The 27,557-nt window shown below is 44.9% G+C and overlaps 1 protein-coding gene across 1 annotated transcript; it reads left to right on the top strand.

Moving 5' to 3' along the window:
• Positions 1-6,785: 6,785 nt before the first annotated feature.
• Positions 6,786-22,538, top strand: LOC144141062 (retinol dehydrogenase 7-like). The gene is made up of 6 exons (XM_077672571.1): positions 6,786-6,936; positions 7,135-7,420; positions 10,454-10,660; positions 13,415-13,597; positions 19,645-19,777; positions 21,822-22,538. The coding sequence occupies exons 2-6, from the start codon at positions 7,216-7,218 to the stop codon at positions 22,177-22,179; spliced, it is 1,086 nt and encodes a 361-aa protein (XP_077528697.1). The 5' UTR covers positions 6,786-6,936; positions 7,135-7,215; the 3' UTR covers positions 22,180-22,538.
• Positions 22,539-27,557: the final 5,019 nt, after the last annotated feature.

The following is a 27,557-nucleotide window of genomic DNA, read 5'->3' as shown; positions in this document are numbered from 1 at the left end:
CTCAATTTCGCTGAACCTATTTTCTCGATGCTAGCAATGAGCTTTGGCAAACGACATTGTATTCTTAAAAACACTGTATTTAAACTGATCTTCAAGTAAGGCCTGTAGAAAAGTGGTGTTAGGCGAAGCTGTCCTAGAGATAGAAGCACGGCGTTTTGGGCTCGCCCAGCAGAATGTCTTTCGCTGGCAGATATTAACAGCGCAGCTGTTTAGCCCGAGCTTTGTGTGTCCGTCGCACCAAAAACCTCGCAGCCTCAAGAAAAAAAATGTGTAAGGGGGTCCGGGACCTTTACGCCGTGAAGCCGGGAACCTAACAACTGGCCCACCCTAAAGGCCCGGGGGTACGGGGTTAGCAGTGGCACAAAACAATGACATGTGCAGCCAACTGAGAAAAAAAAAAGAAAACACTTTCCGTGTTTAAAATGGAACATGGGTAACTAGCGCTATGAAACTGGCGTCTGTCCGACTGAGCTGTCTTCGCATTCCGAGGGCACCTTTGGGTTTGTAGCGTTGTCGTTGGCTTTGGACTGGGCCGCGGGTTCTAACGCGTGCTAACGGGGTCCACTTTGGGGGAAACGTTAACGCCTGCGCACGAAACAATCCAGGCGTGCCAGTCATGGAGAATGTTCAGCGGCAAGCTTTGAAACACACGTGAGGCGCAACAATAGGACTTCCGGCTAAGGGAGCGGGGCCACCAGCTCTGATGTTTCTCTCCAACCGTGCGTCACTAAGTCAAGCTTCTGCAATTTTTTCTCTGTAAATTCTGGAAATGTTTCAAATGTTTTGGCAGATTACATTGTATTCACTGTGTTTGCACCGGCCGTATCTATTATTTCCAGAGATATATTTGTACAGGCACCGTCACAGGGCCCCGCAGTTTTTCAGGGAGAACGTAATTTTAACGCACGAGCACGAACGTAAAATTTTCAGATATTGTAGAATCGTTGATGTGCCATTGTCGAGCTGCAAAATAGAATTTCCCATTCGCTGGGCTTGCGGCCTGCGCAGAGTACTCACCTCATAAAAAGAGCTGACATGACGGAAGAGAGAGAGAGGGAGATATTTAATCGACAGGCGAGGTCAGCCAGGTTAGTCGCCCGTCTAGCTGTCCCAGATGAAAGTGAGGTGATAAAAAAGTTATAAAAATACCTCTCCCGTACACATGCCTGTTAAAACACACAGACACACACGTAAAGCCCAAACACTGACCAAGTTCCGCCTATGCCTTTCATATCGAATTGTTTCCCGTGAAGCCTCTTCATCAATCAATGATTTGTGCTCACTGATGGGGAAATCACTTTTCGGTGAAAGTACTTGGGAGCAAGCACAACACAAAGGAAAGCAGATGTACACCAACTCTGCAAAAAAGCAAAAAAATGAGACCCTTTCTATCCTGCAAAAAAACAACGCTTTTTGACAAGCAGCCTACTACACTTTGCCAAAGCATGCTGCACAGTCATGACCAGAGACCACAACTTTAGGCACGAATAAGTACGGTGTTATGCGCCTATAACAGGCAGTAAAAAGTGCCATTAAAGCATTTATAGGCACCAAATACTGTTGTTTAGGGAGCATATAGGCTCAATTCGTATTTACTTCAGCAGCATAATTTACGACCAATTCATGCCTTGGAGTAAAAACAGCGGACAATTTAAGTCTTGAACAGTGGGAAAGTAAATTTATTTTATTTGTGAAAATCAGCCACACAAGAGTTGCTATTTTAACAGATTTACGTGAAATGCAGGGTGACTCGACAACCAAAGAAAAGCTTAAAAGCAATGGCAAGGCACACCCACCTCAATTATTTGCGACCTGAAGTTGTACCTCATTTCGGTCGATAATTGTGTGCGAAGAAACAACACTCAACATTCACTGAAGTTAGGAGAGCGTGCTTGTTCTTCGGGACGCTTCATGATTCCATCAGGAATATAGCTTATGCTTGGTGCTCAGAACCTTCGTTAGCTCTTTTAGCGCAGGGAATCCAGGAATTTTATTTCAGACGGAATGGCAGATTGTCAGACAGGAATGGCTCTATCGGAAACCGGTCCCTTGGGGATTGTGGCGGGTAAGTCCTGTACCTTCGGAATGAGCTCAGCATTCTTAGTCAGAGTGGCGCAAAAGCTCACAGCTGCGGAAATGCTGTTTGCTAAGAGTGTGAAATAAGCACACAAATGTGCCAAGTCACGTCCAAGTGTAATGTGGTGTAAACAATTTCGGCTGCGACGGTTTTGTCGTCGGCAATGGTGTTAGTGGCAGCGGCGAGTGTATGTGTGCTAAATTTCCTCCCTTAGCCGAGTTGCAGCAATTGGACATGTGGTGGAAGAGGCACAATCGGTAACTGCTGCTTGAAGACACAACTGCAAACCGAAGAAACATCTTAACTGCAGGTATTTATTCGTTGACAGAGCAGAACAACCTGCTCAGCTGTTCACAGCACCGTTTGATCCCGTAGATTAATCGGTGCCGTGGTTGTTATTGCGTTAGCAATGCAGGGGGCACATGGGCCAAAGTTCTCGCCGTTCGTCCGCAACCACAGCGCGTCAGAAGGACATACAACGAAACAGCTCGCGTGGACAAAGGTGGCGTCGGGGTAAGGTTGGCTGCGGTTCGATGCGTACGGACCTCTGGCAGCTCGGCCGATGGCATGAGGTCTAGGTGGCGGTGAATTGTGCAGAGTTTGTGTTTCTGGGCTTGTTTGGCACGGCTCGCGGTTTTTTTTATTTTTTGCGAACGGGGTGCGACAAACACTTTGTTGCCGGTTCCTGAAGCGAGAACATTCCGTGCAGATCAGCTACTCGAAAAATTAAAAAAAGCACTTATAACACAAAATAGGCAATGTTATGGGCTAAAAAGCGCACATTGGCCCATATAGTCAAAATAGGCACGAAAAAGCCCATATAGTCAAAAAAGGCATTATAGTCACAATAAACTATTGCTTAAAATGCTGCCCTTGCCTTAGTTTATGCTTGCATGTTATATAGGCTTGATGCGTACTCAAGGAAAAAATAGGCATTTTGCCTAAAGTTCCGGTCTCTAGTCATGACAGCGCCACCAACGGCCACCAGCGTTGTCCAACATAATGTGGAGGCTGCATCCGCATGTGTCTACAGGTGTCACCCGGGCTTTGATGCGGGAAGGTTAACATCAGACACTAACACAGCAGTTGTTTGGGGGCGGAAATGCAGACTGTCGTGCAAAAGAACCGATGGTCTGCTGAGTTCTGGTAAAGGAGGGTCACCTGGTTGATGACAAAGCATTTATCAAAATGGGGTCAAACAACTGAAGGTGAGGATTCAAACCATTTGTTTATGTGGCGAAAGCCTTAGTTCTCTATGCTTTATATAAGAATTCAGGTTCAGATATGCGTACAGAATCTCTGTGGTAAAAATTGGGAGCGCGTAGCCACTGCACCAAAAGAGAAACAACAATGCCGGTGTAAGGTTTTGGCCGGTGGAAGGCCCTACTCGCCGCTGGGAAATACCGAAGAAGTCCGGCGCTGAGGAAGAGGCCGGAGCACCTCTGAACGCCTCTCTTCGTAACTGCCATCGGGAGGAAGCGGCTCTGATCGAAACTGCATCAGTGGCTGGGTGAAAGCAACTTAAAAGTTTCACAGAATGTTCAACAGTGAATCAAGAGAAAATGCGCATCAGCTTTTGCCTCCGCAATGTATAAAAAATGTAAGTATCCTTCGTATTCTTGCTGGTCGATATCTGTGTCACTGTACACGCAAGAAGTCTGCCCCAAATTGAACATTGCACAACAGAAGAGCATCCGGTCCTTTTATCGAAGCGGAATTGTCGACTCGAACTTTGAACAGGTTTCTTGTGTCGACCCCTCGGAGCAGAAGCACGTCATGCAGAAAACGATGGTCGCGGCACTGGGTGAAAGCACTAGATAAGAGCGGCTGTCCCCAGCGTATGTGGACCGACACCGTCAATGGACACCGATGTTCAACGTGAAGCATTTTGTCTGCAGAAAACCTGCACACAGCTTCCGCGAGGACATGTCGACTATGCGCTTAAGCCCATACAATGCATGTTTATAAAAATGAGGAATTCAAATTTTGAGTTCTAACGCGCCGAAGCTACATCTGAGCTATGAGGCGCAGCGTAGTAGAATGTTCTGGTTTCATTCGTACCATTTGGGGCTCTTTAAAGGAGCCATAAAGAGAAAACATAAGTTTGGTTCATTCAAAAGATTGCCTCGCTAGAATTGTACTGACACCGCTTTTAAGGTAAACTTCGCTGAAATAAGCTGCAGAAATAGGGAAAAGGGGAATGGCCATGCGACCCACTAGCTCATTTCCCTCAACAGAACCTATGATGTCATACCAGACAGCTCTGCGGTTGGCGGAGGGCGGCAAAAGCAAACGCAAATTAGGCAGAGCTCATCAGCCTGCCGAACGAGCTGTTGGCGCCTAAATGTGGGGCACAATCTTTCGAAAGCCCTAATAATGGTGGTACAAACAGTGGAAGTTACAAAAGCACAAGTAAACATAGAAGTAGCAATGCGTATGCTGCTGTTTGTACTGCGCGTACTGTTTGGTTTAGCTGCACAGGACTGCGGGGCTTTGGGGTTGTTTCAGACGACACTGGCCGATTGACGAAAGCGACGATGTCTTACGTGACGGTAATTGTCGAGCGAGCACCAATGTTTTACGAAACGCTTGTCTCTATGAACAAAACAATCCAAGTACAAATACGTTCACAAACAAACCAAGGGCAGAAAACGGCTTTCCGCGGTGTGGTGGCGCCATCTAGGTTCACTAACGCAAACAAGGCCTTGAGATGTCATTGCAGACCAGGAGAACGATTATTTAGCAGAAAAATCAAAATTTTACCTTAAATTAATTAGTTAATGAGTGAATAAAGCATCATTTGCATTCGGACAAGTGCTGCGGGCACTACAAAACACGTAATCTTTTGAATAACAGAAACTTGTGTTTTGTCTTCATGACTGCTTTAACGTGTTCCGACAGACGGTCGTTTTCGCTTTTAGCCTCCATCAAAAAGCAGCCGCCGCGGCCAGGACCCAACCCGGCTGCTTGGACTTACAGGCACAGCGCCTTAACCACATGATCCACCATGGTGGGTATCTCAAACAGATCCCGCAAATTTACGTCGTCGCATTTTGCCGCTTACCTCTAAGCCTTCTTTGTAACGACACTTCAGTCTATATTGCTTGGAAAGAAGTGCGTAAAGTTCGGCTGTGTAAGGTTTCTTTTTTTAAACGTACCCAATGACTCCTCAGTCCTAAGCAGTGTTGAAATGAATGATTCGCGCCGCCTTTGCTAGTAGTTGAGAACGGTCGTGTTTATTCTTTTTCCGCACGATCGGAAGTACACTAATTAAATGTGGTAGTAGAGCCCCTCGTGTGGACATGTGCCTTGTAATTTTCCCACTTCAAAGCGAAAACGCTCATGTGTACGATATTTCGGCGCACGTTAGAAATCCCCGGTTAGTACAAATAATCGGGGGCCGTCCACTACGGCGTGCCTCATCGAATGCGCTGCGTCGACCGTTTAAACTCTACAATCATTTAATCACATCTGAATGATAAAGAAATAAGGAGCGCGTTTCTTATTCATTTCCTTATGGACTGACAAAACCCGATACAGACGAACAGACGCATTAAAGAGAACGCTGGGATTTGCTTGCGCTAAATAAGATAATTTCTTTAATTGTTGCATAGAAGTTCGACTAACGCCGCCACGAGAGGGCATCGTGCCTGGAACGCGCACCAAAATTTATACATAAGGCTTTACAACGCTTCTTTTAGAGAGAAGTGGAAATCGAATAGGAAAACGTCATTTCTCAACAGGAAGAGCAATTTTTTGCGACTATTCTATTGTAGGAATACCGTGTAAAAATAGTTCTGTGATGCTTGCAGGTTATTTCTGCGAAGCCGAGAAGGAACTGAGTACAGCACCAGTAACTTATAACATTTGGTTGCAATGCGAAGTGGGCTATGGACACCCTGACCGCATTTACACTCCCTGACGAGGACCTATGCGTTGCAGTCCATCCCACGAAATAAAAGAAGAGCAACTATATGACGGGCCGTTTACCTCAACCTCGCGATTACTTCGACTGCCACTCTTTCCGACCAACATTCGTATACTCTATATTCTGATCGCGCGCTTTCCTTGTGCGGCACGTGCCGCATTAGGATTTACGAAAACATTTCGCAGCACAGAACGTCGCCGAAGCACTGAAGCAGACAACCTTGGAAGGCAAGTAAAGCAAACAACTCTGAGCATCACTCAACTAGCTACGGGCTGGCTGCACACGCACGCCAGCCGCTCGGAATTGGTATACCCAAAGGCCACTTTTGAGCGAAGGAAGTTGTGAAGCTCAAGCAGGCATCGCAGCCGCGCACCCTTAATTAAGAAGAAATCTTGGCCTCAAGCGGTGTGTCGGAAAGAGGAGCTGCGATTATTGGAAATGGCACGAATTGTTTTGTTTGAAATTTGCGCATAAGTTTTATTCCCAGTGGGCAGAAACGGGGCCAAGGAGGGGGCAAAAACACATTGAGGTCGGTTTTCCTTTCTTCCGGTCGTTTTCGCGCTTCTGGAAAAATTTATTAGCGCGTAAATACGGCGTCTTTACGTCCGACGTGGCAGCGTGCGACGTCTGGCTCGTGGCGTAACTTGCCTGTGGCGATAGCCAAGCCGTTCCGAAGGTTTGTAAGGGGGAAATGCCCGTATAATTATACGCTGCGCGCGCACGCTCGCGGACTTGTATGTCTTGCTGCAGCAATCAAACGGGAAGCGTTTGGCCTTGGCGTATTCTGTGGTAGTAGAGGGACAGGTTAGTGCAGGAAAGAGGGCGCCATAAACAAGCCGCTCTATGGGGTGAATTGCGAACTCCTCGACTTGGATATCTTTTTCTGATATGCGTCGTGGTTTTAGCCGTTAGGAACTGGGCAACATACACAGTAAGCTCGGTCCGCCTAGCAGGCGCTCGGTCTGTCGGCATCGAGGTGTTAAGGTTACGGTTTTAGTAAAGTTTTACAAGTCACCAGTTTGTTAGAGTGTTTTGCTTTTCACCGACCGATTAGACTAACCCTGACGACATTATTGCATTTCGTCGTTTGTCTCAACCGATGTAGCACTTTTTCTCTTCCCAATACCAGGCTCCAACTGCATCTGCGCGACCAATACCGGATTTCGACCCCGTCGACTAAGTGGATTGCGGCTTCAAGCTCAAGCCAGCGATGCGGACTTCATGGACGCTGTTTGTCGCGCTTATTGTGACTCTGTGGAAGTGCTGGGGGTATGTGCCCGGTGCAGCACTTCTGGCGGAATGGATTGGATTCGTTGTGTTGGTTTCTTCACTCTCATATTACCTCGCCCGGTACATCTGGGCTGTGTGCTTCGTAAAACTGGTCGACGGTAGAGGAAAGGCGGTTCTGATTACAGGTAAGGAAGCCAACTTGGCAAACACCTACTTCTATATTTCTTTGTAGGTACCACTGACGTTATGCTTGCGCGTTGTTCACGCTTTTTTACTTTTTGAATTGACCACAGCGCTTGTGATAGCTCAAAACTGCGACATCCTTGGGTCCGGAAAAGCAGGTTAGGCGAAAAATAAATCTACATATCATACGTGTGAATCGTATTCATAGTTTCTTTAGGAAATGGTATATATATTGAAGTGGACTTATTAGCACTTCGAAACAAACCGGGAGGGGGGGGGATGGAGGGGAGTAGAAGAGGTACGTGTGAATAGGTAAAAGCAGAGACAGTCTTTGGCAGCATTTATTTCCGACAGATCGACTATTAAAATACGGTGGGTTCAAATATATATTGTTCAACTGTTATTAGGTAGGTGAGAGTCCCAGGGGTATTTTTTGTATTCGTGTGGATAGAGGCAGATCCGATGACATCCTAACAATGTATGGCCCTGTGTAAGTGTACTCCTCTGTCGTCCCGTTATTTCGCGCTGTTAACCTCAGAAATATGTACGATCTGGCCCGCTTACAATCCGTGCTGCCGTTTACTATAGTGTTAATTCTATCACTCCCGGTCGCGATGAGACCAATAGTCCACTTTCTTCAACATGATGACTCAAACTGCCTACGTAATGACACAAACTGCGAATAGGGCGTTGTTTTGTCAAATTCACAACACTGTACGAATTGACTGAACGGCACACGCATGAGTGAAGTAAAAACAGGTTTTTATTGACCCTCTAGGAGGCAACGTATGTGGACGATCACGTTAGAAATTAATGACGAGAACAGCTCAACTGTTGGATTTCAACTTGATGCTATGCGTGGGCAATGAAGCGAAAAATATTCCGACGAGTCAGGAGGTACGCCGTCCAGAAAAGGGATCAGGGAATGGCAAACGAATAAAGCTAATATCAAATTAAAGCACTCGGTATAGGTATCACAACAAAATGTAAGCAGGTTGCGGAGTATTAAAGTTTTGTAAGATGGTCATATTATTACTCGTCAGTAGTATACGAGTGAAGGAAGCATTGATCCGAGCTAGTGCACGTAAAATAAAATAGCAGCCAGATACCAACGTGTGAAGGCCCTGGGACCTATTATCAGATATCTGCATAAGCCCGATGTATTAAAAAAAAAGCCGTTCCCCTCAACGTGAAAGTTGTGGGAAGTGCAGAGCAGTGATTCAACATAATTGGCGGTGGTGCCGTTATCCGCTCACTGCTACCACCTATCCCGCTTTTCGCCGCCTGTGTCACTCCTCTCCTGATGAATTGAACGAATGTTCGTCCAACGCATTTGAAATTTCCCGCCTTAGCAGTGCACGCGTACCCGCTGCCTGAAACTGCGCCAGCGAAAGTTCTGCTCTTTTTGCGCTTGTTTTTCATACCGAACGTTCCGGCGCATTACTCCGAAGTTTGGAACGCGCCATTTTTTTCTTGGCCTTACACTTTTTTGGTATGCTATCGTAAAAATCGACCCAACGAGCATTTCTAACTAATTGAACGCGGGCGTTGCTGATTAATCACATATATTTTGCCTAAAACGTACGTGCAGTTTCCTTTGCGCTATACGACGGGAAGATGTATGACAAGCCGCAGTGGTTTACGAGTTTCGAATGGTTATGACTTCATAAACTGTTTCAATTTTTGAGACTCTGTGTTACGCACCTACGCTACGCCACGTGGCGCTACTTGGATCCGTTATCTGGCTACGCCGCCTGATTGCGGCAGTCGGTTGACATCGAGCAGCGTAACAGCGAGCGAACTACGACGAAAAGGCGAGCCCGTAAGGTGCTCTGCACTTAAGATTCCAGCCTTCAGCAGGTTAGGTGATACTAATACTTGTTTCAGAGCCTTTCAAATGCTGTAAGGTTCGTACGTAACTGTTAATTGTAAACAGGTCTGCAACGAGCAAAGAGTCGACTGCACCCTGATCAGCTCAATCTCGGTGCATGAGTTCGCAAGACTAAGCTAGTTTGCTTGCATCCAAAAGTCACATTCTTACTTGTTAAAGCGAAGCTTTTAGCCTCTAACTTATGTCATCTGTAGTTCACCGAAAACGCGTTGTAAGAAAGCCAGCTTTCTCTGACCGTGCTGTTGATTGTGGGTGGAGGGAAGAAAAGTTAAAACGCTTCCCGTGACCGGATCTAACCCAGTGAGCTTGCATTACAAGGCCGTTGTCTATCCGAACACGCAGTTTCCGCACGGTGGAACCAGCTTGGAATTGGGGAGGGGTGCCTATTCACTCATGGGCAAAGGAGGCGCGAACACCAAGATAATCAACAGAACACACGACTAGCGCTGTTTCTGTCCGTGAAAGTGAAATTGTCGCTTAGATTGATTACAGTAACAAAGATTGAAATGTGTCCTCTTTGAAATATACGAGTAGCGAGCCATTATTTCATGTCCCCTATCCACAATCCTGGATTTTGTGTGTTGTGGTTCATATTTTTGTGTTCTCATTACATGTGTCCGTTACTGTAGAGGTGCCCCAAAATGTAAACGGAGCACGGCTTCGTGAAATTAGAATAAAGTTTATTTTAAGCGGCTGCCAGTAAAAGTGGAATATGCGTGGCCCGATTCTATTTTAAAATGACTTTCTTGAAAAGTCACATAGAGGTTGTTGGGCAGGCACATGCCGGAAAAATCCCATCGAAATGTCAAACCCATGCTCCGTTTACTTTTTGGGTCCACCTGTACGTGTAAAATAAAACAGAAAAGTCGCCTCTCCGTCTAAGGACGACGACGGGCGAACGGTAGGGAAAGCCCGTATCATTAAAGCGCCGTAGAGAGCACAATCGCAGTGCAGTAAACCGTCCCAATAAGAAATAACTTCTCTGGTTTGATGTGTGTCCGTCGTTTAGGGGTTGATTGCTGTGGTGTTGGACTCTATTTTAAAAAGCTTCGCGTTCTGGAACCGTCGTCATTTTACCACAGACCTCGTTGATCTTTTTTTTTTGTTTCATTAAGTGTTCACCTATTTTGGCTCTCTATTCAAGGCTGTGATACAGGCTTCGGCCACCTTCTTGCGAAGAATCTGGCGAGGCTGGGATTTCACGTATACGCGGGCTGCCTGGACGGAAACAGCGACGGAGCCAGAGAGCTTCGAAAGATTGCCGAGGTGAAAGTCCTTCAACTCGACGTCTGCAGTGATAAGGAAGTGAACGATGCCGCGACGACTATCAAGGCCGACCTTGGGTCGAAAAGTGAGTGTGGTGTTGCCGGCACGGAAACGTGGTGTATTGAGGAAATAGCTGCTGCACTCGATTGGAAGGAAATTTAAAACGTTTCGTTGCCGCCGGCATAAAAAGAAGGAGTGCGTTTGTACTGCCGCGCTATTTCTTGTGTGTGGCTAACGTGTGGGATATATGATTTCTTCTGCGGACCGAAAATCGCCGCTTTCGTAACCCCGATTTCTTTAGAAGGCTTTCAGGATGCGATTCCGCTTAGACTGAGCAATTATGCGGCTTTGAAAGCAACCCTTCGCCAATAGACAAGGGCAGAGATTGCATTTTTATTGAACAAAATGCTAATTTCGAATTTTATGGCACAAAGTATTGCTCGTGTAGCCCGAACTGTTATTGGTAACTGCGAATTTTTCAAATGAGAAAGCATTTTTATAGCAAATTGAACCTAATGGTAAGTAGGCGTTGTCCTGTCCTCTGCTGTTTGCTTTTTCCCCTAAACTTGTCTCGGTTGTTTCGCGCGGTTTTCCGTAATGCACGACAACCAACCGTCCTAATTATCCACCGTGCTCCAATAAGCGACAGTCAGAGGATGTCGCCGGGAGTTTCTTTTTTCCACTTCCTTTTATAATTCCTCCTTAAAAGGTGGCTTAACGTATGCTGAGTTGAAACATATGCTGACTTGAAAAGCTGAAAGTACTGAACACTACCTTATGTCGCACATTTACCAGCTGCAACGGTTTTCAAATGCAGGCTATGTTTTTATTTAATAAAACCAGCCAAATGTTGTGGTTTCGGTAATGCTTCGCACGTTTTTTTGGGCTGGCGGATGCCATTTTGTGAAGGGACTTCAAAAAAGAAATGCGCACTTGCGCTAATATTGACCGGAAGTGAGAAAATATAGGCTAGTGAAACATTTCCGCAGCTCTCTACGGTACATGTCAAGTGTAGAGAGTGTTGTACTCGCGTAACTCCGGTGTCTATTTAGCATTGAATGACTTGTTTTTTTACATAAAGTCCATCGCTAAGCAAATATTAGGATTCTTGCAGAGGCCAGGGTCAGGGGCACTTAGCATAAAAAACCCAATGGAAGCACAGAAGTGGAGTCAAGTATGGCATAAATGGCAATCATCCTTGACAAACTCAAGAAACAAATATCGGCTAATATCCAAGCTGTATTTAATTAAGCGCATGTTAACGAACAGTGCAGCGCCAATTAGATACGTTCGTTTTTCGTTATGGATGAACGGTTAATAATAAGTGATATATGGCTGCAATGCAAAAACATCAGAAGTGATTCGGTCAAGAAGATGCACTGCCAGTGTTTGACCAAGTTTTTACCAGTGTACTCCACATAATCAACAATTCCTATTGATAACGGTCAGTCAGCAGTAGTACCTTGACTTCTGCCGAACAGCGTTGCATTCGCGAAAAGTCATGTGTGTTTTACAATTACTTTAAAATCACTGGATTACTCATTGCCGAGTTATATTGCAAGTAAGAGATTCGCAACGGTAAGTTACGTAGCAAAAAGTGAGTCAGCGAATTGCGAGACAGTGGAATGAATGAATAACTTCAAATATTTATTGATCTGATCCCTTCGTCAATTACAGCGACGCGTTGTATAGGGAATGACAATAAAGGGTAGAACCATGGTTTTCGCTTTAAAGCTACAGGCAGGTGGGACTCGCGGAATCCTGAAACGCAGAGAAAAGTTTATTCATAATATGTCCCCCTTCGTGCAAGAATAGAGTTATAAACTCAAATCGTCTTGTTTGTTCGCTTCTATAGAAATAGCTACGAGAGCCACCAATAAATAAAATAGTTTTTTGTAGAAATGGCAACTTGAATTGTGTCGTACTATAAGAATATTCGTGAATGTTTCGGTGTCCGGTATATAGGCTAGTAATACCGATGTGTTGTAAATAAATAGTTTTTAGCACTTCCTTTAAAAGAAGCATGGCGATCTCGAAAACTTCACTATGTGGCACAATATTTATTTGCGTCTGAAGCAAGGATAAAAATATTCTGGAGTAAAATTCCCGATTCCTTAATTTTCCAATACAAAACTAACTGCAGGCCCTAATTACTATTTGGAATTATGATATATTTACACCAAAAAGCTTTCATTGAGTTGGTTGCACAGTTAGACGAGTTAGTCGAGTTGTAGCTTCTAAACTGGCACAGCTCGGGGAACGTTCCCCGCATCCAGCAACCCTTTGTAACAGCAGAGCTTGTTCAGCTTTTAATTTCGCTGTTCAGTGTGATGAAAACACAATACAAAGAAAAACTATCCAGTGCACTGGAGCATGCGCCTGGTTAGCAGCGCCCGGCGTCGGCCAGCTAGACCTTCGAGAACACTCTTCCCGGCATTCGTGGCGTGATCTGTCGCGTGCCGTTGTCCTCTCCAGTTCATGTGCGTTCTCGCCTGAAGAGGGGAGCACAGACGCCGATCATTGCTGCGGCTTCTAGCGCGTGCTATTGTGGTCTGCTTCGGGAGAGATGTGAAAGCCTGCAGACAAAAGGGTCTGGGCCTGCCAGTCATGGAGACTTTTCAGCGTTAAGTCAGGAAAACCACGTAAGGTGCAACCAACAGCCAGGTCTCCGACGAAGGGAGCGGAGCCGCCAGCGGTGCTGTTTCTCCAAGCTTGCACCAGCAGTGCATGCTGCCCCATTTTTTGTATATCTAGCGCTTAGTAAAGTGCTGAAATACTTGGTGGGTCAACAGGCTGCTATCTATTGACGCTTATGAATCTCCACGCGTCCTTTCTGCAGTTCTCTGGGCAGTCGTGTGCAACGCTGGCATCAGAAACGATGGCCTCCTCGAGTGGATATCAATGGATTCTGTGAAGAAAGTGGTCGATGTCAACCTCCTGGGTACCTGTCGAGTTGCAAAGACATTTTTACCGCTGCTGCGAAAGGCAAAGGGCCGACTTGTCGTCGTTACAAGTGGCTTCGGTAAGCTTTGATTCAGTTTCAGTTTCAGTTTCAGTTTCAGTTTATTGTTTCAGTTGAAATGGTACCGCGCATAAATACCTCTAGGAGGTCCCATAGTCATAGACTGGGTAGGGACTTCCTACCAACAATTACGAACGAAAAGTACACCTAATGCGGTTAACAGCAGTAAAAATTCAAAAAACACAAAGAACATGATTACACAATCAAGCTATATATCGTTAGTAAAAATCAAAACGATTATACAAAAATGTAATTAAATGTGGATATTCATCCACATACCACATATCCAAGTACATCAAAACAATTGTTATGCCAAAATGATCCGGTGAAACTGCCTCTTAAAAGAATTAATCGAAGGACAGGATTTAATGGTTTGGGGGTATCGAATTCCAGAATGAATTCGCCAAAAAGTTCGCAGTTAGTTAGCCATTGTTATTCCTAGATTTTAATAAAGATAATTGTTTTGGTATGAGAATCGAGTGGAATCAATATGTGGGGTTTGGTCTTTACGTAATAACGAAATAGGTATTTTCCTTGACAAAATTTATAAGTTAGGACGCAAACATAATATTGATATAAATCACCAATTGACAAAATAATAAATCTGCGGAGAATTGTTAACGCATTACATGAAAAAATGTTGTAAATGATTATTCTTAAAGGTTGGTTTTTGTGTGCTGCAAAGGTGCCACGTGAATTTGATATGTGTTGCCCCAAGAAGAAATGCAATATGAGATATATCTGTGAAAGAATGCACAGTAAACTGACACTAATACGCGTTCGTTACGATAGTGACGGACTCTAATTAGTATTCTCAGGCCATACGCCGTTTTAGGGGTTAATAAAGATATGTGACTGGTGAATTTCAAATGCCTGTCGAGTTCAACGCCGACAAATGTGGCATGGTCAGTAGCATGAAGCAAATTCGGCCCAAGGCATATGAAAGGCTTTCCAGGAAAGGTTTTAAGCGGAGATGAAAAAATAACAAAATATGATTCAGTGCCAAACTTATTCAGCATATTATCACTGCCCCATTTAACAACTTTAGCGGCATCAGCATTGAGGTGAGAAATTGGGGAATCCAGACATGTGTTAGAAGAATAAATTGTCGTGTCATCAGCGTAAAAACTACGAGTACAATGTTGCATTTGGTCTGGAAGGTCATTAATGTATACAAGAAATAAAATATGTCCCAAAATTGAACCATGTGGTTCTCCAATTTCGGTTAGTCTAGGGCAGGAACGAGTATCAGAAATAGAGACCACGCGTGTTCGATCACGTAATTGCGTGTTAGGGAAAGCGCTGGCCAACATACACCTAACGCATTTATATTGCAAAAAGTATGTCGTGATTTAAAGAATCGAAGGCTTTAGTAAAAAAAAGTCACATTTTGCCATGGATACTGAAAAGGTATAAGAAAAACGTTGTTATGCTCTAAAAGGCTCCTACAGTGTTCGGTTTGAAAATTCATTTGGCTGCATTGTATATGTTTATACGCCTGCTACACGGGCGATTTCACGGCCTCTGAACCGAACCGAATGTCATCAGAGTCTAAGGGCGGTATTCTCAGTCTTTCCTCCACTCGGTTGAAGAGAGGATTTCGCAATGCTTATGCATGAGGAAATAAATTTCCAGGGCCTCCTCCACCGGAAGCTCTAGTCGAGGAAAGGCGCAGAATACCACGGTAAATATCATCACTGAGGCGTTACACGGCGTTTTTCACAGAAATTGGTTGAGAGGCCCTTTGGAATAAAGGAGCCCTCATGAAGTTCTCAAAAGCTATTGAAACGTGAACGTTTGCGCTCTCGGGCACAGTTTCTGCATGCTCTAACTAATGAGTGGGTAGTGATAGGTAAACTTGGGATTTGAAAAGCTAGATTTTTTTTTTTTGCACTTGTTTCAGCTTTCTAATACCTCGTTTACGTTTGCAAGATAACTTCGAGCTGCTGATAACACCGCCACAAAAAACGAAAGAAAACGACCAATATAAGTCTTGTTGCTCATTGTATTTATTAATGGCTGTTTCGTAAATAAAGTCAGCTACTTTCAAATGTCGGATTATCTGTCGAGGCTGCTGTATGTTGGCGGCGGACGGTAAGTGCGAGCAGACAGCGGCCATAGTTGGGGTTCCTTTGCCCTCTTTCAAGCCCACCGCACTGAGGAAAAGAAATACGTTAAGTTTCCGTTTCTCCTGAGAGTTTAAATTGTTCAAACATGAGTCATGAACAGCACCTTCAGTTTGAAACCTAAGCGTTGATTTTTTAGTCAGACATTCTTCAATCTAAGCATCTTAACCACCTCATGACACATTTTTCTTACAATCAGAGCAATAAAAACACGAGCTCTTGAGAGCGCCTGCGTTGTATTGACTTCACACTGTTCAGTTCTCTCTCATACGCGCTAAGCGTTCTCGCTCGACCCGTTTCCAGCAAAGACGCTGAAAGGACACATTCAATGCTCTCAGTCGTAAATAGAAAGGAGAGCTATTTCACTCGCGAGCCACAAATACATTCCAAATTCAGTATGCTTGCATCTACAAAACAAGCTGTGGGGTGGTAACAAGTACATTTTGTAATCAAGTATTTGTGCTCGGCTCTGTGCGTATCATTCAAATATTGCGGAAAATAAACCTGTTTTGTGAATTCTTGTGTTTCCGTGGTAAATTGGCGCTTTTTTTAATGTTCTTGGGCCTCACAATGCCGCTAAATTCAGCACTAAAATTTGGAAACCGTTGTATTTACTATATCAGAACTTCGTTAATACGACCTCAGAGACGATAGAAAAATTGTTTGAATTATCCAGAGTTCGAACTAGCCTGTCGAGTTCAACCTTTGATTTGATTTGAGGTATAGCGCACGCCACTTTTATTAGAAACATGTGCACGATTAACTAGAAGATATTGCACGTTCATCGGAATTGACTTTCAATAATTACGTGCTGCGAAAGTGTAGCATACGCAAAGGTTTTCTCGAGATGCGAACCCGAAGAAGCCGGCGTGCACTTCAGGGCTACGATCCATAGAGCGAAGGTAGCAACGCCTTCAATATGAGGCTGACGAGGCAAGTGATGCATTGAAATTTGACCTTCGGCAAGAATTTCACGAAATGTTTTCTGTTCGGACGGGCAATATTGTTCGAAGTAGCCGTGGCACGTATTTCAGGTTTGAATTAACGAAAGCTTTCCCCTACTCAAATACACATCCCTTTTCCGCGACCGATGGACCAGTTCGAATTGTCCTTTGGTTGGAATTATGCGATTTCGAGTTAACGAGGTTCAATTGTATCAATAAATCTTAAATAATGACAAATGTTTGCAACAAAAATAAATACAGAAAGAGCTTCCTGTCAATTTTAACAAAAAAAATCCCCCAAAAGCAGAGACCTAATCGTAGGCGCGAATCAGCAGACATCCCATGAATATTGCCACGACTGTAAGGTTGATTCCGTTCTCAGTGGAATCCTGTTAGGGATTTTGATAATGCATCAAAGAAGAAGAAGAAGGTTTCGGGCCGCTTGGGGGCCAAGGGAGGAAGACGAGAAAGAAGTCGAAGCTTACTTGGACTGGCTTGCTGTCGGGCACAAGTTCGCCTTTTAGAATAAACTCTCTCTTTCCACCTGGTACAACCCTCAACGTGTGAGTTCACCGTTACAATATGAACACGATTCACAACAGAGAGCTTGCGGCTTTTCATGTGATTCATTGAAACGATAAATAAATTTAGCAACGGGAAAAGCTCAAACAACGTTCACAAAAGGGTTGTTTGTCGGGGTCGCTTCGTATGCTGTGCGGCTCGTCGACAGCTCTACCCTACCCTCCTTCAACTGCTGGCGAGCCGCCCGCCCGCGACCATGAAGACATTCGCCGGCATTCCCCGAAAGATGTTACCGCCAGTGCTAGGCTGAGCGCAGAGTTGTGTCGCGGGGCGTGATGAGGGGAACGTTACGAAGGACATTGAGAGGACTGACAATCTGAACAGTTCAGCCGAGTTTTGATGCCTTCTAGAGCCGGCATGCTAGAGGCAACAACCGACGTAGTCGGTTGTTGTTAGGTGTCTATTAAACATGACACAAATGTTCTGTTTCTTCATTAAAACAAAACACCAAATTTGGAGAGCAGAGCGAGGTAGCAAATTATAAATATTTGCTTTTGTACGCGTACGTCCCTTGGTAATTAAAGTGTTTTGGGAAATCTGCAGCCAGTGTTTTTGAGAAACCGCAAATAGACCCTTATAAGGAACTTGTAATAAACATCTGGATCCTCCGCGCCGACCAAGTTGCTTGTGTGAACAATTGAAAAATAGTTTTCTGAGATAGAGTTCAATTACTAATAGGGGATAAATGTTATTCAGTTTTGGCGAAAGCGTAAGCACAATCCCTTCGGATTATTTAGGTTGTGCACGATAAATGTACTTACCTATGCCATGTGCAGCATATTGCCACGGAACATCGCCATCCGCTTTATGGGCCGGCTAAAGTACGCGATCTTAAGTAGTCGCCGTTAGCAAGAAAAATAGGTAGTTCACGCTGGTATATTAAGGAGATATCAAGAATCTGAAAACACTGCAACACAGACTTTTCATGGTCTTAAATAGGAATAAACAATACATGCAAGCATCAATGCGGACCTTATTCTGTACTTCAAGAATCGCAACCTTTCTAAAAGGGGTTTAAACTAAAGTGAGTACAGCGACGGGACACGTTTTTGTAGAGGGTGCGGTCGCCCAAAGCCACTCAAGACAATGATCTTATAACTTCATATTCTAATTTTAGTGTCCCTATAAGTTCTTGTAAATGAGATACCGGACAGAAGTTAATCTATTAGTAGGCAAGCACAATGTGTATTTTGACATTACGCAGTTTTTGACGGAAATAAAAACAGCAAACACGTCATGTGCAATTACCCAGAAGAATAAACAGCAAAAAACGTCCCTCTAAAAGAGCACAAAAATATGCAAATACACACAGCAGAGATTTGACCAAAACAAAACAGGATGTTTAGTTTTTACTGTTCCCAAATTAATAAGGTTACTGGCAATACCGGCTTGTCAAGCTGCATTCCACAAATAAATTGCGGCGAACCTTACAAAAATGCTAATACGTGTCACCCTGTTTGAGCTTTGAATGCAATAGCAACAGTGCCAAACTGCCGATCACCCATTTAGGCGTTGTCAGCGCTAACGAGTGCCGCGCTGATACCCCTGCATCGCTGCTGAATGCTGCGTCGTGCAGCGAGGCAGAGGCGCTCGTGTAAAGCTCGTCTCAGCCGGGACCCAAGCCGCTCAGTGCACAATCAACGAAACGTCGAACAATACACCTAGGCATATATGTGCTATCACGTCACAGCCAATAAATGGTTTCGGGGCCGTTTCGGTGCTACAAATGTCGGTAGAGAGGTTTTTTTTTTTTGCACAGTGGTCTTTTTTTTGCTTTCTAGTTTACAAGACGGGCTACAGCTAGGAGTATTAAACCTCAAAAAACTGCCGCCGTTGCTGATGACATTTAATGTAGCTGCACATGGAAACGCTTAGCTGTGCAAACTGTCGAGCTGACAAAAAGGAAATAAAATTGACCCCCAAACTGTCTAAAAATTGTCCAAGACACCTGGCTTAAAAAAATAATAATTCTTTATCTTTATTAAAACCAGCTAAGCCCGAAGAAAAGTCTGGCTACTGTTTGTCGTAAAGCCTTTTTGATTACGTGGACGAAAGGTCAGAGAGGCTATTTTAACGTAGACAGTTCGTCTCGGAGACAAAAACGGGCACACTTTGCCTAAATATAAGTTGAAAGTTTGAATAGCCAAGTATTCCTTTTGTGACAAAGTGGGTGATGCGCTGTTCCACTACGATTGACCTGTACACCATATAATAAAATTTTTTTGTAGCCGCATTAAGGGTTGATGGTTTGTGAAATTCTGGGAAGTTCTATGCTTGCTCCAATTCAGCGTAATATATTTTGGTTTTTCACTCAAAAAAGAATGAACCATCGTGTGCCGGTTTTGTTTTGAATATGTAAGACTGAATTTAGGCCGGGACATTTCTGTTGTTTCAGCCTATGTCACTATGCCCATGGGGACACCGTACTCTTTCACGAAGCACGCGCTTGTGTCCATGCTGGACGGGCTTCGACGGGAGTGCCGAGGCAAGAACGTGGACATCATCTCGGTTATCCCGCAGGCCTACAAGTAAGTCTTAACGCTAACATAACTTTGGAATGAAGTGACCACTAAAAACAAGGATTTCTAAAACTTCATCCAGGTTTGTTTGCCTGCTGCCCCGTCCTCTTTGCCGTGCTCTCAAAATATCCACCCGCCACCAGTTACTTGTTTAATAAATGACATTAAAGGAAGCGCTAAAAGCACGGCAGCACAATTAAAACGCGCTGCATGTTTCTTTGTTGTGCTCCCGCCGTTTTCGCGCTGGCTGTAATTGTGCAGTTTACTCAGCATCGGGAACCCAGAAGGGATATTCTAAATTCCTTTACTAATTATTCTTCGGGCAGCCCACACCGCTACTGCAGTAGAAAATGTTCGTCATCGCCGATGGGTATTGCTGCTGTTACTACACACAACTATTTTAAATAATCAACCCATACTTTTAAAGTGATCTGCATGCACCCATTCGGCATTTAGATATGTTGCACGAGCGGAAGCTGGGGCGAGTTTGTAATGTAGGTACGTCTGTTTTTTGTACTCATTTTTGAGTACCAGTTTCTTCATCTTGTATCCACGTTTCGCCGAAATCTCGGTTTTCACAAATAATTTATTTGCGGTGTAGATCGACGTAATGGTCTTCCGCTTTGCGAATTTCCATTATTTTATCAAGTACCCGCATTTTCTATACCTCCTAGCAGCTTGTAAGGGCGGCAACTAACGGAGCAAGTAAGGTATGGAAATACTCTAAAGCATTGTTTTTAACCAGAGTATGTTTTCACCTTGATGCACTTCGATGGCCATACAAAAATCTTTTTTAAATGCAGAGCATTTCTTTAACTCACGATGTCACCCGGCATTGGCGTGCCTCGTTGTACGCAACAGCCGTTCCGGGTGCGCCTATCTCCCCCACTCCTCTGCGCATGCGCCGCGTTGCTATGACAACGGAGGCGCGTCGCCTGCGTCGTCTGCTTTTGGTCTGCTTCCTCTCCGCCGCGGCTGCGCTTCGCAGCGCCGAAGTCAAACGGGAGCGCGCGGCCTCGTCCGCAACAGCCGTTCCAGGTGCTCCCTCTCCCCCACTCCTCCTCGCCTGCTGTCCGCTGCTCCTCGCGTGTTCTCTGCGTGCTCGGATCGCATTCAGCAACAGGTGGGGTGCGCATTCGTCGTAGTTTGGCGCGGGAGCAACAACAGTTGTGGCGTGATCGTGACGTAGTCGTGACGTGGTCGTGGCGCGGTCGTGCCGTGATGGGGCGGTTCTCGGCGTTCGCTCTCGCTGTCAATTTCTTTCGAACCAGTTAATAAATGATGTCACGTGACCACTTAATTACGACTCCTTTATAATTACAATAATAATTATAACAACAACAACAATAACAACCAACTGCAACAACATTAACGTAACCCAACCTACTTAACGTCGTGCGACCCCCGAAAATGCTCTGCATTTGACCGTGCCCCTCGCGAGGGGGATGTTTCATAAAATTTTGTGCTACATTCACCGTATATGCTTTCCAAATTGTCTTTTTTTTTCAAAAAGTACGCGCTTGCGTGGGCGCAGACAGAGTATTTAGATGTAAATAGACGGTCTAGTGTTACTTGGGGACAATGTATATACTATTACAGGATTTTGGCCGCTGTAAACTGCTATCAAGACTGGTGTTTGTAGTTGCGAAATATGCACCTTGTTTTTACGAAGCTAAAGCGCCTATATGTGTGGGATCAAAAACACGTTAAAAACAGACCGCGCCTCAAACCCGCTGTTCTATAGCTTAAATAGTCAGTAACTATGGCAGCCTAGATCATGAATCGCGCAGGAGTTCAGTGACAGATTAGTTGGTACATTGTCATTCAAAGAAAAAAATGATAGTAATGATGCGGTAAAAGCACGGAATTAATAAAACCAAAACTCTTTCTTGCCTTGTTTTATTTCAGTGATTTTGAACCTTAGTTTCCGCTGTTTTCATTCAAAATAACCTGTGGCCTGTTTGCGGATGCAGGAAATGCAACACGTGATAAGGTAACAAAGATTCATTTCTTTGACCGCATCCTTTTTTCCGCTTGGCCAACGTTCTTGCAGAACCAACATTACGGCCGAGTTGAGTTCTGCAAGGTTTACCATGGAAGATCTGAGAAAGAAGAACCCTGAAGTGGCCGAAGACTTCACGCAAGAGGAGATAGACGACTGGTTTCGCACTTCGAAAGAATACTTCGATGTACTCAACAGGGACAACATCCAGGAAGTCGTGGACGTCATGCTCGCAGCTGTGCGTGAAACACACCCCAAGACGGGGTATCCCACGCCCGTCAGTGCCAGTACAGCTGTTTTGTTTCCCCTTGTGTACCTGCCCGATGAAGTGTCGGACGCTCTCATCGCTCTGGGTAGAAAAGACTTTCGCAACATTTTGCCAACTTGGTGGAAGAGTAAAACCGCGTAGCTTCATTATTACATCAAAATACCGCTGTGAACAGTGAGTTTTAAATGTTTGCCAAAAAAAGACAATGTAATGAAATCCTGGTAACACCACGGCATGTTTCACAAGAAAGCCTACAATGCACATGGGGATGTGGCACGGTATACGTGCTCGGCGACGAATTCTGTAGCGGCAAATCGCCTCATCCTATAGTTCCACGAACAGAACGCAGAGCTTGTTGGATTGCTGCGCTGCAACTCCCTTACGATCGACTTTCGATCAGACACCAAGTGACCTACTCAGTGGGTAACATTAAAACCATGAATGCCGAACGTGTTTTGAACTGTGACCAAGGCGGTGCTTCCTGCCCCGACTGGTTCTTCATTCTGGTCATGTCTTGATAAAAATCCCTGCTGCATCCACGCGACCAAGTCACTCTACTTTGGCCAGGGAGTGTTAGCGGTGGTCGCGTAGCAGCTAGGATGAACAACATACAACTCATGTCCGGTAGCTTTCCTTCTTAGGATCGTCCAATTTGTGATAAAATCCGTCCTGCTGCTACTTTACAATACTGCCGCACGAAGCAGCAGGCACGGAAAAGTGAGATTCTACGTCTGTAGAGACCTGTTACGTCCGCTTTGCGCGGCTGTTCGGGTGGAAATATAGCAGCAAAAAACGCGTTTTCAGTACTTGCCGAGACAAGCAGACGACGGTGTGGCAGCGATCGTAGGTTTTAAATTGCTTTTACTGAGTGATGATGGAGATTCCAGTCGATCTCTTGTCTACCAAATGCTAAAAATCTTAGGCTGAGGAGATAGAGTTGGGGGACTTTGGTTGCGTTATACTAGGTGCCCGTTCCGTTTTTTTCGGCGCACTCATACCTGGCCGTTTGCTAATTCCAAGGACCTCATGGCACAATAAAAACACTTAAGGTGAATCTTGAACTGGGGATAAAACGCAATGCGTAAGCACCTAAATGTGACAGCTGAGCGTTTGGTACAGGAAGGCTTCCTTCAATTAGGGGCCCCTTGCATCCTTTGGAGCATTTTAGTAGGAGTGGCTCCTACGTAAGATGCATAACATGCACTGTTTGTAGCTTGTACGTCACACTGAACTAACTGTTTACAATTTATGAAGAAATTCCTAAACTTATCGATGTACTGATTGCAGCTTGCCTTTTCAAATTCGGTCTCGTTTCTCCTCCCCACATTTCGGGCGACACGGAAGCTTTTTCCAATGCTAAATTATTCAGTTCAATGCACTTTTCAAGATCGCAGTACCAAATGTTTGGTTCTGAAGCTTGAAAACTTTCCTGTCGCTGGGCAGCAGTTGTTAACAAAAAACTTTACTTCGGAGATGCCGCCTTTTAGTTGCGCAGACTTAAAAAGGACAGCCGCAGTTTGCCTACATTTTTGGATAAAAAACCAGCGCGAACTCAGACGAAGACGAAGGAAGTGTACCACAATGACAGCCGCTGGTCCACAAGTGTACCACAAGGACAGCGGCTGTCCTTGTGGTACACTTCCTTCATCTTCGTCTGAGTTCGCGCTGGTTTTATCCAAGAATGTCTTTCAAACTAGCCCAGCTTGCAACCCTCCTGCCTACATTTCATTGATCGATTGTAGGGTTTAACGTGCCGACGCCATGCAGGTGCTGAGGCGCGCCGTAGTGGAGGGCTCCGGATTAATTTTGACCACCTGGGGATCTTTAACGTGCGCCCAAATCTCGAACACGCTGGTGTGTTTGCTTTTCATCTCCATCAGAAAAGCGGTCGCCACGCCCGGTAATTGTAGCCGCGCCCTCGTACTCAGCAGCACAACACCTTAGCCACTGAGCCACCGTGGCGGGTGCCTATATTTTGTTGCAAAAGGACTATTAGTCTAGTTTAGCTGATCTGACCGGGTGACGCCTGATTCATGAAGCCCCTTTCGAGAAGCCTCCTAGCTTGTCCCAGCTTACAACTAGAGGCCGAATGTTAGGAATTAAAAAAGCGCGTTTCAGGCGCCTAGAACAGGCAGTCGACACAACGTTCTAAGCTTCCCGCGTAGAAAGTATAGGCACCATATATTCTTGCATAAATGCAAAACAATTTCAAAATAAGACGTGCACGTCCTATCTACAGCAGCCAAAGCGAAATTGCTTTTGTTTAGGATGCTACCAAGGTGCGAACAGTTGAACACATCCGTCAAATTGTCCCATAAAACTGCTTAACCAAATGCGATTCATTGGCTTAGTTCAACAAGCCAAGTGCGGAAATTAATGTTCATTGTCCACTGTCGCCTTCTCGAGCGTCCAATATAGGGAAACAAGCATAAAAAATCACACACTTCTCCGTCTACCGACGACGATGGTTGAATGCGAAGCTTTCTTGTGATGGGTTGGCCAATCAAACACTGCCAGTGCGTCTAATCAGAAGGCAAACGCCACTTTTCGAGAATACCCACAGCAACATCTCACCTATTAGGAAACTACTCAATTTTACCGGACCACGAGACAAACATTCCCGTGCCCTCACCCATCCCTCAGCGAAACTCAGGAAATAACACTTCGACAATTACAAGCAGGCATGGACATTCACCCGGTTCGAATGAATTTATTGTTTCCCACAGAGTACACCGCTCTATGCAAATTATTTCCACAACTACGTACCCTCCATCACATAATTGTAGAATGCGCTCACAACCCAGCCCTACCATCCGTTCCTTTCCTGAGCTGTGGGAGACAGTGTTGACCAGCTGTCAACCGGAGGACCAGACTCTCCTTATGACACGGCAAGGGCAACACATGGATTCCCGGACTAGGGTTCCACTCCCATATTTAGGCTCATTAAAAATGATCTCTCTCTCTCTCTCTCTCTCTCTCTCTCTCTCTCTCTCTCTCTCTCTCTCTCTCTCAGGTGTGGACTCCGTAGGCCTAACGTTCGTGGTATACGGCGCCAATTGGTGCCTGCTGCTTGGAGTTCGCTTCGACCATGTGGAAATTCAGCTAGAAACTTTATTGGGGATGTTTTTAGGTTTTGGGCGGGTTTGGGAGGGTGAGGAACCGTAACACCACGCCGGTTTGTACAATGGGGTATAAGGAAGTGCTAAGTACTTCGGTACCGCTGGGCACCAAACAGTAACATTGGTACAAGGACCTCCTGAACCGAAGATCTCGTGGTGGGAAGTTACCCGACTTTGTGAGGAAATGCCCCGGTAGAAGGAGTCGTAGCATGTAGACCGCAGCGATGGCTCAGAGGTACAGCACTCGCCTCGTATGCGGAGGTACCGGGTTCGAATCTGTGTACCGCCGGTCACCCACCGGTTTCTTCAATGGGTACAGGCATCCCTGGTTGAGTGCGGACCCTTGAAAGGGAAATTCACGCCTGGAAAGCTGCCTTTACCCTTGCAAGGGGCCCCTGACCCTTGTCCACCTAGCGGGGCCACCCGGCCTTCTACAACACCGCCTTGCCGGGAGGTGAAAGAGTCCGACGGACTGCCCTCCCACAGGCGGTTGCGAGTTGGGCGTCCACCGTGGCTGTGGAAGTCACCATGCGCATCGTGAGCCTTGGTGGCACCGGGAATCTACGAATAAAATAGGTACAAGCGACTGCTCGGCCCTTGTGCGGGACTACAACCCTGGGAAGTTCATCCGGCTTGAACGGGAAATCACCCCTATGGAAAGGGGCGGCTGCAATAAAGAAGGAACTTTTTTTGTAAATGAACCGACGGGTGGCGGCCACATACTCGATGTTGTACCCATAAATCACTCAGGGCTTTCTAAAACAAACATACTGGACAAAATCAGTGGCCATAATGCCGTACATTGTTCATTGCCGCTACCACGTAGCGACAAATCTTAAGTAAAGAAACATAACTTTAGCTACAGCCAAACCGACAATGACAAACTAAATGGTTTCTTGCCGAGCTTCCCTGAAGTCTTTTAGCTCGACTTTGCCAATTGTTCAGAGCAGCCTAATTGGTGTTTACTTAAACTAGCAATAAGCGAAAACGTAAATGATCCTTGGTTTACTCGAGAAGTAAACACTAGCTTGAACAAGAAAAAAGAGCATACCAGAAAACGACGAAAACGAGCGACCCCATGACTTGCCTAAATACAAGAGTACATCCAAAATGAGTGCAGATGTAATTCAAAAGGCCATAAATGAGTTCTAAACGCTCCCTAACTATTTAAAAAGGGACCTTAAAAATTTTGAAATGTTAATTTAAAGAATAACACTTCCCCACCCTTCACAAGTGATGATGGCAAAACCTTGCCTGTTGCCGAATGCGCTGAAACACTGAACACCTACTTCTTTCAAGTTTTCACTGTTGAGCAAACATTTGATAGCTCTCTCGATTCGCAGTCACTTAGCGATCCACACCGCTTTTCCTCTATGGTAATCACTACGCATGGCCTATTCTGCGTATTTGATGAATTGGCTCTGAAGGCTAGCCCCGGAACAGGCGGAATTAGTGCAAAACTTCAAAAACTAGCAAGCCACTTTTCGTCAAATTTAATTTCTTTGATTTTTCAACAACAACTTTATTCAGGATTCATAGCGGAAGATTGCAAATCAGCGCATGTGACCTCAATTTTTAAATCAGGTGACAATACCACCCCCAAACACTACAGACCCACTTCAACAACATCAGACTGTTGTGAATTACTCGAACACATATTATTCACGAATATAATCAACCACCTTAGCCTGAACAACCTTCTCTTAAAGAACCAACATGGATTTTGAAAAGATCTATATTGTCAAACAGAGCTGTTCGCATCGGCAACCGCCCTTCATTCCTCTCTAAACATGTGACGTCCTGTCTACGCAATTTTCATTGACTTCTCAAAAGCCTTTCATCACGTGCAACATAAATGTCTGTTACTAAAACTTCGCTAACTCCAACTCGACCAAAACACAACACGCTGGATGGAATAATTTTTAACCAACAGTTTCCAGACAGTCAAATTAAACAATTATATTGCTAACCAAGCGCCTGTTTCATCTGGGGTATCTTTACGGTCAGCCTTAGGTTCTCTTTTATTGCTGATTTACATCAATGACACAGCATGTAGCCTCAAACCTGAAATCACCGATTTCCTTGTTTGCGGACGACTGTTCAGTATATAGAGAGATAACTAACCCAGCCGACACAATTATCTCGTGATCTGATCTTATTAGGCTAGAGGAATTGTGTAGCCGGTGACAAATAGAAATAATATAGGAAAGATCAAACACATAATGTTTAGTTCTGTTCCCGAGCCCATCCCTTCTACATATAAAATAAATGGTTCTCCAATAGGTTCAGTGCAATCGTTCAAATATTTAGGTGTGTTTTTACGGCGAATTTAGGGTGCATGTACCACAAAGCACACATAACTACTAAAGCTCTTAAAAAACTGCTCGTTCTAAAGAGACG

Source organism: Haemaphysalis longicornis, unplaced genomic scaffold, assembly GCF_048455015.1.
Source record: "Haemaphysalis longicornis isolate Haplotype H1 unplaced genomic scaffold, Haemaphysalis longicornis Haplotype H1 scaffold_6, whole genome shotgun sequence".
In the NCBI taxonomy this organism is placed as follows: domain Eukaryota; kingdom Metazoa; phylum Arthropoda; class Arachnida; order Ixodida; family Ixodidae; genus Haemaphysalis; species Haemaphysalis longicornis.
This window is presented reverse-complemented; position numbering and strand designations above follow the sequence as displayed.

Bases quoted from the DNA above. Each gene is read 5' to 3' on its own strand.
- LOC144141062 (XM_077672571.1), top strand. From the start codon at position 7,216: ATGCGGACTTCATGGACGCTGTTTGTCGCGCTTATTGTGACTCTGTGG. The intron at 7,421-10,453 runs GTAAGGAAGCCA...TCTCTATTCAAG, and splicing joins AAAGGCGGTTCTGATTACAG to GCTGTGATACAGGCTTCGGC. The intron at 19,778-21,821 runs GTAAGTCTTAAC...ACGTTCTTGCAG, and splicing joins GTTATCCCGCAGGCCTACAA to AACCAACATTACGGCCGAGT.